Genomic DNA, 12,483 nt, shown 5'->3' with positions numbered 1-12,483 from the left:
TTCACAGGCCTTTTTTCGCTATCAGCCACATCATTCAAAATTGAACATGGAGGAAAAGAGGCTCCTTGAGTTCAGATTGTTTATTTTTAAGACATTTACTGATTGTCATACGGAATGGCTAGATGATATTTTCAGTTATAATGAAGGTATATAACAATATAAAAAACTGCAAAATAAAAATCATGCATGATTTACTTATAGTATAACCATTCCTTTTTATAAAAGTTAAACTTAAAGATATATTTTGTCAGCCATTTGCAATTTGTTTTACATAATATTCTCTGACAGTGACAGATAAAAATATGTTTCTCTGAAGTGGACTCACTGATTAGAGTATTGCAGATGAAAATGCATTGGGTCATATGCACAGAATTCCTGGAACCTGTTTCACAAAACTCTTATAAGCCAAAGTTCTTGTAACTTTTCTCATAGCATTTGTACCTCCTATGTTACAGTATAAGAGGTACAAATTCAACAAGGAAAGTTACAAGATCTTAGGCTTATGAATTTTTTTATGAAACAAACCTCTGCGTGATATGAAACCCCTCTCTGATATCAGCTGCCACATACAGTGCAGTACAAACCAGATCTCAATAATAGCAAAGGGTATGTTTTCTGACTTTTCATACTAAGCAGTTTTCTCTGATAGACAGCAAGAATTATGAGCATGCATTTTTAATCAATCTGTTTTGATAAATTTTGATGTTACCATATGATTCAAGTAAATAACTATTTTTTTTGCAAGGCAACAACTAACAGTAGATAAACATGGTTCATTTCAAGGAAGATTAATGTGATTTAATTTTGTGGTGTAAGATTAAGGTTTTAAAAAATATCATAAATTGGACAAACATTAAAATCTTCAAAGAAGCCTCAGCAAGAGTATGGTTGTCATGACAACGAGAGCTTGATAGCACTGACAACCTTTAGGCCATAGATTTGATGGTTGATAAACATAGATAATACTCATGTTTACAGCCCCTGTCCGTTGCACTGTCTCCCAATCAGATCTATGACCTGTGTACAAACAGAGGGCTTTAGGTAGCTGCAGTGTCCCTTGATGTCAGATCAACTGGTCAGTTATTGAACCCTCCACTGTGACCAACACTAGCAGTAGATGGTTTCTGGATACCATCCGTCATGGTATAATGTGTCTGTCTTCTGTAACAATGGCATTTGAAGTAGGCTCTCTGATTGTTTTATGCTGTTTGGGATTAGACAGTTGTATGGCTTACTGGTTTACTCGCTGATATCTGATTTCTTTTGTCAGAGAAGATTAGGGTCAGTGAGTGATCGATTGAGCAGTAATTGTGCAGGAGATGTGTGGCATTTATTTCAATGATTTTTTAGTGGTACATATTTATATCAGAACTTGCTCTGACAAGTTGTGGGACAATTTTGATGGCAATCAATTTCCATATTAAGGACATTATGAAACCATACATGTGTGAATGCAGTCTTATGGCACATTTTGTTCAGTGTGTGTCTTGGTGGACTGCAAATGTTATCCAGTGGTTGATAGCTTGAGCATCAACTATCAGGAAAGTGGATGAAAATAGTTGTGCCGTGTAGCCAGGATTCCCAGGATTTACTTGTTATGGCTTGAAATGGCTTGATGTCTTTATAATGTGGATTACTACCTGTATTGCTAAATGAACATATTTTTCAAGAATTTCACTTTTTTGGCCATTTGGAAACCCGAATTTCAGACCTTGAATTTCAGAACCAGAGACTTTAGCTGGTCACATCTGAACAGGTCATCTTTAATGAATTTGGTTTGTTTTTCTTCCCATTTGAGTAAACACGATCTCCCTTTTTGGGAAATAGTCGACGCCTCGTCTGTCCGTCCGTCCCTCCGTCCATTGTCCATCCGTGTGTCCTGTCCACTGTCCATCTGTCCGTAATCATTTTGTTTCTGGAACATAACTCAGAAACCGTACAATATTTTTAGACCAAACTTGATAGATATAGTAATCTCAGCCTATGGTTGTGCCTTTTGCTATTTACAGATTTTTGGCATTTATATTTTGTTTGTTTTTCCATGGAACATTTTGGTGTTAGTGGGTGGACTTCGTTTCCGGAGCACAACTCAAAAACCGTTCAATATTTTTCTGCAAAACTTGGTAGATATATCAGTCAGAACCTGAAGTGGTGCCTTTTGCTATGTACAGGTTTTTGTGATTTATTATTTTCTCGGTTTCCATGGAAATGTCTTGGACATAGTCTCAAAAGTGAGAGGTGTGTTTCGTTTCCGGGGGCATAACTCCAAAACCGTTCAATATTTTTCTGCAAAACTTGGTAGATATATCAGTCAGAAGCTGAAGTGGTGCCTTTTGCTATGTACAGGTTTTTGTGATTTACCATTTTCTTGGTTTCCATGGAAACGGAGGGATGGGCTTCGTTTCCCAGAACACAAGGTGAAAACCATTCATATCTTTCAACAGAACTTGAAATTGTGACTTTGCTGAATACAGATATATGCCATACATAAGTTTCAGGGTTTCCATGGAAACAATTCAGACTTAGTCTAGGAAAACAATGAGTAACTGTCAGATGATTTGTCCTTTCAAACATGTAGGAGCCGGGGGGATATGTCATCTTCTGATGACTCTTGTTTCCAAAAGCATGCAAGCTGTTTTATCATACAAAGGATCAGTGGAAAATAAGAAGCTTAACTTGCATGACAGTTATGCCCTATTAGAGACAGTATCCTAGTCAAATCCGTGTGAGGGATCAGGGTGTTATGCTGCAGTTCAAAGTAGAGGAAGCATGTGCATTGTATTGCTGGATGGGCAGCTATTGTGGTCACACGATCTACCTGGAACAAATCATGTAAGTCTACACCTAGGGGATGTGTGCAATTGCAGCTTTTGGACTGACTTGTCACCATGGGCGATAGGACTGGGTGACTGTTAGTGTCTGCAAGATATTTTAGGCTTTTATCTTTTATTCATTATGAGAAAAATGTAGTGTGTTTTTTCAGTAATTATAATAAATGTGCTTCCTCCTTGTAATTTTATGTGAAAGTGGATATCAAATCACTGACATAGATGAATTCTGATTTAAACATCCAGTGTAGAATGTTTGCCACAGACTGAAGCATGGACACAACTTCTCTAGTCCAAAGGTGAGACTATTATCTCCTTATTACAGGCCATGTTTAGGTTGAAAAACTGACTGACAATATTTTCCCTGCTGTCCTATCTTTGATGCAGAAGCCTTGTGTGAAGAGAGTAGATCGATGCTCATGGTGTTGATCAGGGGATTATTTAGAGTACATGGCATTGATGTTTCAGATGAATGTAATCTGCCTTGATTATTATAAATAATTTTTTCATCTTATCAAACACTCAGTCTCCAGTGTCTCAGGTTTCAGATCTGTTGTCATATAATTATGCAGCCATGTTTTAAATGACCAGCTGAATGTGGTCTGAATTTCATCTTTGCAATAACATTTGCCTTGCTTTAATCCATAAACTCACCTTGCATATTAGTGACTTCTTGCTGAATTACTCCACAAAACTTATCGCTCGTAGCTGAATGTCAATATTACTGCATTCAATGTATAAAGCATTAAAGTGCTCCCAACTTCTAGAGCAATCTGTAATTTGTTATAAAACAAAAATGAAAATTTGTGTAGTGTTGGTATAACATTGCTCAGTAAATATTAGTTTTGTTTGTTTGTTTGTTTTCTTGTTTGATGTCACTCTCAACAATACTCTAGCTATATAATGACAGTCTGTAAATAATCTGCACTCTGGACCAGACAACCTAGTGATCATCAGTGATCAATATGAGCAGCAATGAGATACAATGGCATGTGTCAACCAAGTCCGCGAACCTGATCAACCGATCCTGTTTGTCACCTCTTACAACAAGCATGGGTTACTAAAGACCAGTTCCTACCAGCGTCTTCATGGGCAGAAAAAACATTTATTCAAACATTAGTTAAATGAGATAAAGTGTTTGATGCCTTTCATCATTTAGAAGTTGTTACAGATGGCTAAGATATTTTATGAATTAAACTTCTTTAATCTTTTCCACACAATGTTTGGGGTCATCGCAGATGCCTTCATCAGGTATCAACTGTCAGTTCACATGATGAAAGGATCTGGAATGACCTCAAAACATTGTGTTGAAAAGATTAAAGAAGTTCACTTCGTAAAATATCTTGAGAAAATGTTTGTTCATTATTGTTGGTCTGTAAAAACGTTTAGTTGTTGGTTTATTGTTTAATAGGTATATCTTCTGAATTTATTTGTTTGTTTGTTGTGGAAATATGATACTTAAATGAAATATGAAAAATTAATGCCTACTCTACCAAAACTTGAATCTCTGTGGTCACATTTTTCATGTAGACACTATTTTGCTTAAATCCATGTCATTAAGTTTACTTTCCATACATGATGTCACAACTGACAATTTACAAGAACATGAAGTTGTCCATAAAAGTTTAAATGCTGGTCTCAACAGCTGTGATATTACTTGAATATTGATAGAAATAGCGTAAAATATCTCACTGTTAAATTATTAGCAAATATTACAGATATTCCAACAATAGGCAAGATGGCTGTGTAGTCAGGGCCTAGATTTTTTAAGCTCTCTTAGCTCTAAGATAGTCATAACTTAATGTTAATGTATGTTAACGACCATCTTAGCGCTAAGAGAGCTTCGAAAATCTAGGCCCAGGTGATTAATGTGTCACTCAACACGTAGAAGGCCCTGGTTTAATTCCCCACATGGGTACATCGTGTAAAGCCCATTTCTGGCGTTCTTGCCATGATGTTGCTGCAACATTTCTAAAAGCTGCATAAAACCAAACTCACTCGCTTGTCAATATACATAGAGGACAGTAAACACAATTTGCTTTTAACTATTTATAACTACATATTCCTGTTTAAAGATAAAGTCTGTGGAAATAATAGGAAAATTGAACAAATGCATTTCTTAAATGTTATGAAGTATGTTACCATGGTAACCAGATTGAAAAATTTTACGTCCTAGCCTGACAATGTTGATGCCAGTTTTATGATTTTTTTCTTTCTTCAAAACACACAATCAATAATATATGACTCCTATCTTAGTTGACTTTCACCCAGAACCTGGTTTGCCCACAAGGGTATTTTTAAAGAAATTATCATAAATATTTAAAGTACAGCACTAGACTGGATTGTCATCGCAAAGGTCTCCATATTTATCAAGATCAGTGTTGTAAGCAGAAATCAGTCAGGATTAGGATTAGGATATCTGAAATTACCATTTTTAGGTCTGCCTTTCTTACTGAGGTGTGCCTAATGACTGTTTGAGTTTAAAGGATTAAGCCCCTGAGATTAAAACTGATGCTTTTGTAAGTAAATTTGCCTTAGTAGTCTACAGAAGCAAATAATTTCTGATTTGGAATTTACCCTGCCTCCAAAATATGAGGTTAAGGAGAAAAGATGATTTGATTCAATGTTTCCTATCAAAATCTGGACACTTCACACACAAAATCTATGCCATTATATATCTTTTTTTAATCAGAGGATGGTCAAGGGCTACTTGTTATTAAGATTTTAATGCTATGACAAGCAATTGCCTGTGTAATTGATGAGTTATCAGTGATATTAGCACAATGGTACTGATCACCTTATGATGATAACACAGTTTGTCAGGTAATAGAGTCTGACCACTCAGTTCCCATTTTTCATCTGATCAGGAAACACTCCCAGGCGATGACATCTGATCAGGAAACACTCCCAGGTAATGACATCTGATCAGGAAACACTCCCAGGCGATGACATCTGATCAGGAAACACTCCCAGGCGATGACATCTGACCTAAAGGGTCCTTTGTATCTTTTATACTGTTTGTAAATTATCAGCAAATATTACAGATATTCCAACAATAGGCAATCTGATCTGATTTCTCCACTTCAGGTCAGGAAGTTTTCACATTTTCTAAAAAATGTTGTCCACAGGTAATGTAGAGTAGGACCTTTGAGTAACTTAGGCTTGTATATTATCTACTCAAGTGAATTAAGTTTGTAAGTACAGAGCTGTAATTAATTAATCTGCAATTCATTCATAGTTTGTAGTTTATTGGCCAAATATACCATTAAATAATAACAGGTTATAATGTATTTATAATACAGTATAGTTCAAAATTATTGAGAATAGCTAAAGCATTTCATATTATTAAACGAGAACAAATCAGATAAAATTGAATGTATTGTGAAAGTGAACTGACCTTTTCATGTTGTGTAGGTAACAATTTAATATTTTATCAAGTCTCCTTGAGCTTCACGGCACAATCTAAGGCGGGTAGGCATACTTCCTATCAGAGAGGTTAGTGTCTCGTGAGTTATGCTGTCCCAGTATCGGACCACTTCTCTTTTCATGTCTTCACTTTTTGTCAACCCCTTTTGATTCACACATTCCTTCATCATCCCCCAAATGTTCTCAATGGGATTTAAGTCAGGACTATATGCAGGAAATGGTAATGCAGTCACATTTTTCTCCTGAAACCACTGCTTGGCATGTTTTGCGGTGTGTTTAGGATCATTATCTTGCTGCAAAATCCAGTCATTTCCATAAAACACATGTGCACTTGGAAGGAGAAAATTATCTTATATGTTAGTGTAGCGTTGACTTGTCAGATTTCCCTCAAACACACACAGCGGGGTCGTTCCTAATAAGGATATCCCTCCCCATACATGAAACTTTGGACTGTATTTAGGTTGTCGATACAACGGTGCTGACGCAGACTTTGTCCATATTTTCACATTATTGCGATATACCCATATTGAGCTTTCATCAGTAAAAATCACATTTTCCCAGTCAAAGTTTTCATGTGCCAAACACCACTCAACACGCCTGTCTTTATGTTCTTGTTTCATGAGAGGAGAAGGAATTCCAGTCTTTTTCTCCCATCCAAGATCAATAAAATTTCTTCTAACTGTAGATTTTGATACAACTGTTGATCCCCTTTCTATCATTTCATACCTGATGTTGGAGATGCTTGCCCTTTGCTTTTTAGACGCTAAAATTCCCAGCCGGACACGATCTGAGAACTCCAATTTTCTCGGTCTCCCTGCTCCTTTCTGGTGCCCAAAATCCTTTCCCTCTTTAAAATTCTTCCTAATCCTATACACAGTAGAAAGAAGAGTTCCTGTTCTCTCTGCCAATGTATTTACATCATCAATTCCTTGATTACACAACTCAAAAATCAACCTTCTTTTATCTTCAGCAGACATTGTTGACAGTGCTGAGGAAAATGACGTCTGCTACAAATTCAGGGGAGGTAACTCTAATTGTACTATACTCAGTAGGCCAAGATGAGCTACCTCCCTTATACCATTACTTAGTTTTAAGTATCAGTGAATCAGTTGAGGTGTTAGGATAGCTCAAAGTAAGAAGAAAAATTCTCAATAATTATGAACCAGACTATATATGATGCATAGAATGCAAATGATGAAGCCAAGGAGGAAAGAGATGATGAAGAAAAATTAAGGGAAAATGTGACTATATACCATTCCTTTGGAAATGTTTCCTCTCTATGGTGGTTTGTGGTCCTGTGCACAGGACACAAATCAATTGTAGTTATGCAACGTTGAGGTGACATACGATCCTTGGATCGGTGATCGTGTTAATGGCGACTTAACTCCTGACTCTAGGACTGAGCATATGTGATACATTAGGTCTCCCCTTAGGCAAGTGGGTTTGTTTAAAATTACCTCTGTTCACCCAGCAGAAAATGGGTACCTGGTTGGATAAAGTCATGTGACTATAACCTTCTAGGTAATAATAATCAGTTTCTGATTAAGCGCCATGAGCAGTCACTTGCTGCAATATAGAAATGACTTGTTATTGCTATTTATGGATATATATTATTCTGTCTCATATGCATTGACAAAATAGAATATTCCTTACTTTTTTTAATGGTATGTTTACCCATCTGTACAGCAGATATATTGTGACAGATAACAGTGGTTTATGAGCTTGTGTTATGGCACTAGTGTTGACACAATAAATACTTGTCAGGCACTTGAAGGAGGCTTTTATTGTACTGGATTGTGCTGGTTGTTCTCTTGCATTATCTGGGATTGTACTAACGAACATTGCACTTTCCTTACAACACATCACAATGACTCCCTCTCGATTGGTTTATGAAGAGGTCAAGTGTACATCCAAGTTCTTAGTTCCTGGAAGGAGACTGAAATAAGTGTTTGTTGAGGTAGTATGCTCAGGTTCACGATCATACGTCTTTGTCTGACCTATGAACAGTACCATGAACAAGACTGACTCCTCAAGCCACTGTTTACATTTCTGAACTTGTAAAATGTTGAGATTCTTGAGAGCCATTTTGAAGTTGGTGAATATATAAGACATTAGTATATATGGATGGCAACTTCTTATTTATTGTACAACACAATGTTTCTTGGCCACCTCTTGCCCTTTTTATGTTGTGTTATACAGTAAAAAAGAAGTTGCCGTCCATATACCTGTCTTATATTGTTAAATGTTTTAGATTTTTTTATATTATTTTGTTTGTTTACGTTTCAAGATTTAGATAAAAATCATAACATTTTACATACCTCTAATGTTTTTATCTTCAGATGAACTTCAAATGTTGAACTGGTGATGACTTTATTAAATACAGGCTTCATAACTGGCTTAAAAATCAGTTGTAATGAGCTGAAGATGTAACATCTGTGTGCTTATGGCATCTGTAAAAATCCTTCAAGCATGAGGACTTGTAATGAAAAGGCTGTCCATTCTTACCAGTTTTGATTAGTTACATAACCATTTGCTATTTACCTATCAAACATCATATCAATATTGGATTATAACAATTTACATAGTTATTTGCCCAACCATGTCATGTTGATTGTGTAATTTGAAATGAAAGTCTTTACTTTAGAATCAGAAATGGATCATTTGCATGTACACACCAGTACCTATGACAGCTACATTTCACTGCAAACTGAGAATGCAATCATCCAGTGTTAAAACTTACTTACAATTTCCTGTTTTTTACAGATGTGAGAAAAATCAAGATGTGAGAGTGTGCATGGGTGGAGACTGGCAGCCATGTTTGAGGACTTTTTGGATGAGAGTCCGGATCCTAGCACAGTTCCAGACACAGGAAAGGAACTGAAGATCCGGAAACCCATCTGTCCATACATTTGTGCAACTCCCGTTGACTTCGAGGAAGAACTCAACTTCTTAGCTGAGAAAATCTACCCTCGTATTGTGGAGTTCTCATTAAGAAGAGGTGCTTATTTTAGTCCTGTTGATATTCGTTGGAAGCCTGATGACAGTATCATCCAGAACGGGCAGCTCCTGCGCCTCCTCCTTGACTACATCCACAAATGCATGCCATTCCTTATCTGTCTGTTAGGAGAATGTTATGGCCCATATCGCCCAGACAGTTCGGCAACACTTCCAAAATGTTTCTCTGGCATCACCGAATCTTCTCCTCCTCTGGACCGGAACTACATGGTGGCAGCGTCTGCAGGATACGAGTGGGTTCTAGAGGAGTCTCATCAGAACTGCAGTCTGACGGAACTGGAGATCATCCAGGCAGCGTTCCTAGGGGACAGTGAACACTGCAGTTTCTACTTCAGGCAGGCGGAACATTTGGACTTTAAGTTTGCTGACTTGAGTGATAATGAGAAGCAAGCTGCGGTTGGTATGTATCGCGAGGAGAATGAGCTTGCTGGACTAAAGATCGCTGACTTGAAGCAGAGGATTGTGAAGAAGGGTTTGCCAGTGCAGTACTTCAAGACCCCAGAGGAGCTGGGCAGCCTCGTGTTCAATGACTGGACTTCTGTGGTGGACATGTTGTATCCTCCACTTGAAGATTTTGAGAGTTTCATAGGTAAGTGAACATTGCTGTCATTCCATCAGTTTGTGGAGGATGATTATCCTTTATTTCTTCTAAACGTGTTTTGTAATGAGCTTCATATGCTACTTTTCAATGTCAAACTGACACAGTAACATAATTTGTATACTTAGCAAAATGATGTGAAACCTACCTCAGATATATCAAATGTCAATCACAGTCCGTTGTTACCCTGTTATGTCTAATAATACCCTCTATACACTGCTACAATCATTAGAATAAGGCCATGTTATGCTTTATGGTACAGTTGAAACCCATTTTGCGGGTATCACTCCTAATTCTTGTTTTGTTGAACTGTATATCTTAATCAGATACAGAGGAGTACACTGAATGGATGTCTCAGGAATCATTTGCTGAGAATCTTCGACACAAATTCATTGCCTCATCAACAAGTGATGCCATCATGCAGCATTTGACCAAGTTCGCCCTGTCAGCCCTTGATGAGGTCAGCATGGAATCAGAGGTGGAAACCTTCTCCAAGTACAGAGCCTATTCTGCCAGCAGTGCCCTCAGGAAGAGGTGGGTGTTATGTCAGACACACTGTCAGTGTTCTTTCAGCATTCACTTAGGCAAATGCCTAGTCTCTGAATATATAATTGTTATTGAAACAAATAATTCCTCTACAATGGAAAATGAGCCCCAGTGAGATGGGAGAATGTAAACCAGAGGAAATCAAGACTTGCTTCATTTATGGCTTTAGCATTGAAGAAAGGGCTAGGCAGCAGAGAAAATAATACACTTTAGGGACAGTGAGATAGACTAAGTGCCAAGTAATGAACAGATATTGTACCTTTGCCAAGAATAATTATTATTAAATTTTGAACAGCTTAAGTTTGGAGTCAAGGTCAGGAGTATTAGTAGAGCAAATGAATGTTTGATAGGGTCAGCTGTTAATGGGTTCATTTTTTAGATAGTCCGTAAAAACCTGCTCCTTAAAACCTATGATAATTTTTACAAAAGGCCAAAGCTTAGGGGCATAGTGTTTTAAATCTTTTCTTGTCATGTCAAAGATTCACATTGAATTCCACTTGTTGGAACAGTGTGTGAAGCTGAGTATTGTGATATTGCTGAAATTGCTGAATTGCTGAAAACAGAGTAAAACCATACTCCCTCAGTCACTTCAAGGACCAATTTACCCAGCTGACTGGTTGACTCACTTTCACCAATTCTGTTGTGCTAAAACTAGTCCAACTTCTTAGATTCCCAGCCAGTAATAGTCTGAACGACAAATGTGTGGGATAGAGAAAGTCTTTGTAATGTAGAACAGGAAAAGAAACACCAATTTCCTCAATACTGATAAGAAAATAATCAGGAACTCCCTCGCATTAAAACAAAATTCGCTTAACATGTCCTCATTGCCCCAAGTTTGTTATGGATGTCATTTCTAATGCCCAGTTCTATAAAGTCATGTTATTCGAGGTAAAAAATGTTGCTTAGAATGGCAGACAATCATACACACTGCAACCTGGGATTGTTTATTGTCTGAGGCTGTTGGCCACAGACATAGACCTAGCCAGAGATTACTTATGTGTTCTTCCTTGCCAGTGGTGCTAGAAGTGGATCATGCATATTTTAACATGAAGCCAGAGTCTGTTGTATTCAGTCAGCTGCTCGTCAGAACATCACATGCTGGCAAATGCAGGGCTAGCTAAATAAACTGTGAACTCTGTGATGTTTCTCTCAGTTCACATCTTCTCTTCAGCTGTTTCCGTGACTCATGTGTGATACGTGGTAACTTGAGGGCTGCAGGCTACCTAGTGGGTAAAGGTGTTTGGCTGTTGCTGTAGATCTGGGTTCAATTGTCCACATATGTAGAAGTTGTAAAGCCCACCTTTGGTGTCCCCTGCCATAAAAATTCTGGAATATTGCTGAAAGTAACCTTACGCAAGCACTGAGTCAATGCCTTTTGTGTCACACACGCCCTGATACACATATTGCATGTCTATAATAGTTTGCAACCTAGATTGTTGTTTCAAGTCTTTGAAGGGCATTTAGAAGTGAAATGCATAAGAATGAAGATTATATGGATATCAACTTCTTTATATGAGAACACAACGTTTCGGAGTTAATGCTTACTCCTTCATCAGGTGATTGAGTATGGGGTACAGAGCTATTTTTATATGTACAGGTAAAGCAATAACAAAGTAACAAGTGGAATGACTTAACGAAAGCTGGAAGCCAGTATAAACAAGCGCTGATTGGAAACCGACAGTTATGATAACAATGATAGAAGCCAATGGTAATACATTACAGATGATGGGATTGTTTGCATAACACAGGTAGGGGGTAAGGACGATGTACATGATAGGGGAAAAGGGTGGAAGCCAATGGTGGATGATGTTTACTTATAAACCTAATTCTGATCACTGCCTTTAATGGTCATTATCCTTTCTACTTGCACCAATACCCGGTAAGAGGTTTTACTCCCAATGTAAAACCTGGGAATAGGTTTAACTAGATTTAAGTAAAACCTATTCCCAGGTTTTACTAGGAGTAAACCCTCGTCCCGAAAGTACCGGTTTGGAGCGATCAGCCACCGAAATCTGCATTCACAGGAAAGGAAAAACAAAAACTCTGACAACAGTGTTTTAATTGAAATTG

General features: G+C 37.5%; 1 protein-coding gene across 1 annotated transcript in view; it reads left to right on the top strand.

Annotated features, from left to right (window-relative positions):
• The window catches only part of LOC137296259 (tetratricopeptide repeat protein 41-like), a 53,135-nt gene that overhangs the window by 13,519 nt on the left and 27,133 nt on the right, over nucleotides 1-12,483 (top strand). The window contains exons 2-3 of the mRNA XM_067828009.1: nucleotides 9,018-9,858; nucleotides 10,194-10,401. Of these exons, the coding sequence (XP_067684110.1) occupies nucleotides 9,069-9,858; nucleotides 10,194-10,401 (998 nt within the window). The 5' untranslated portion in view covers nucleotides 9,018-9,068. The remainder of the gene's footprint in view (nucleotides 1-9,017; nucleotides 9,859-10,193; nucleotides 10,402-12,483) is intronic.

The sequence above is a fragment of the Haliotis asinina genome, chromosome 9, assembly GCF_037392515.1.
Source record: "Haliotis asinina isolate JCU_RB_2024 chromosome 9, JCU_Hal_asi_v2, whole genome shotgun sequence".
Taxonomy (NCBI): domain Eukaryota; kingdom Metazoa; phylum Mollusca; class Gastropoda; order Lepetellida; family Haliotidae; genus Haliotis; species Haliotis asinina.
This window is presented reverse-complemented; position numbering and strand designations above follow the sequence as displayed.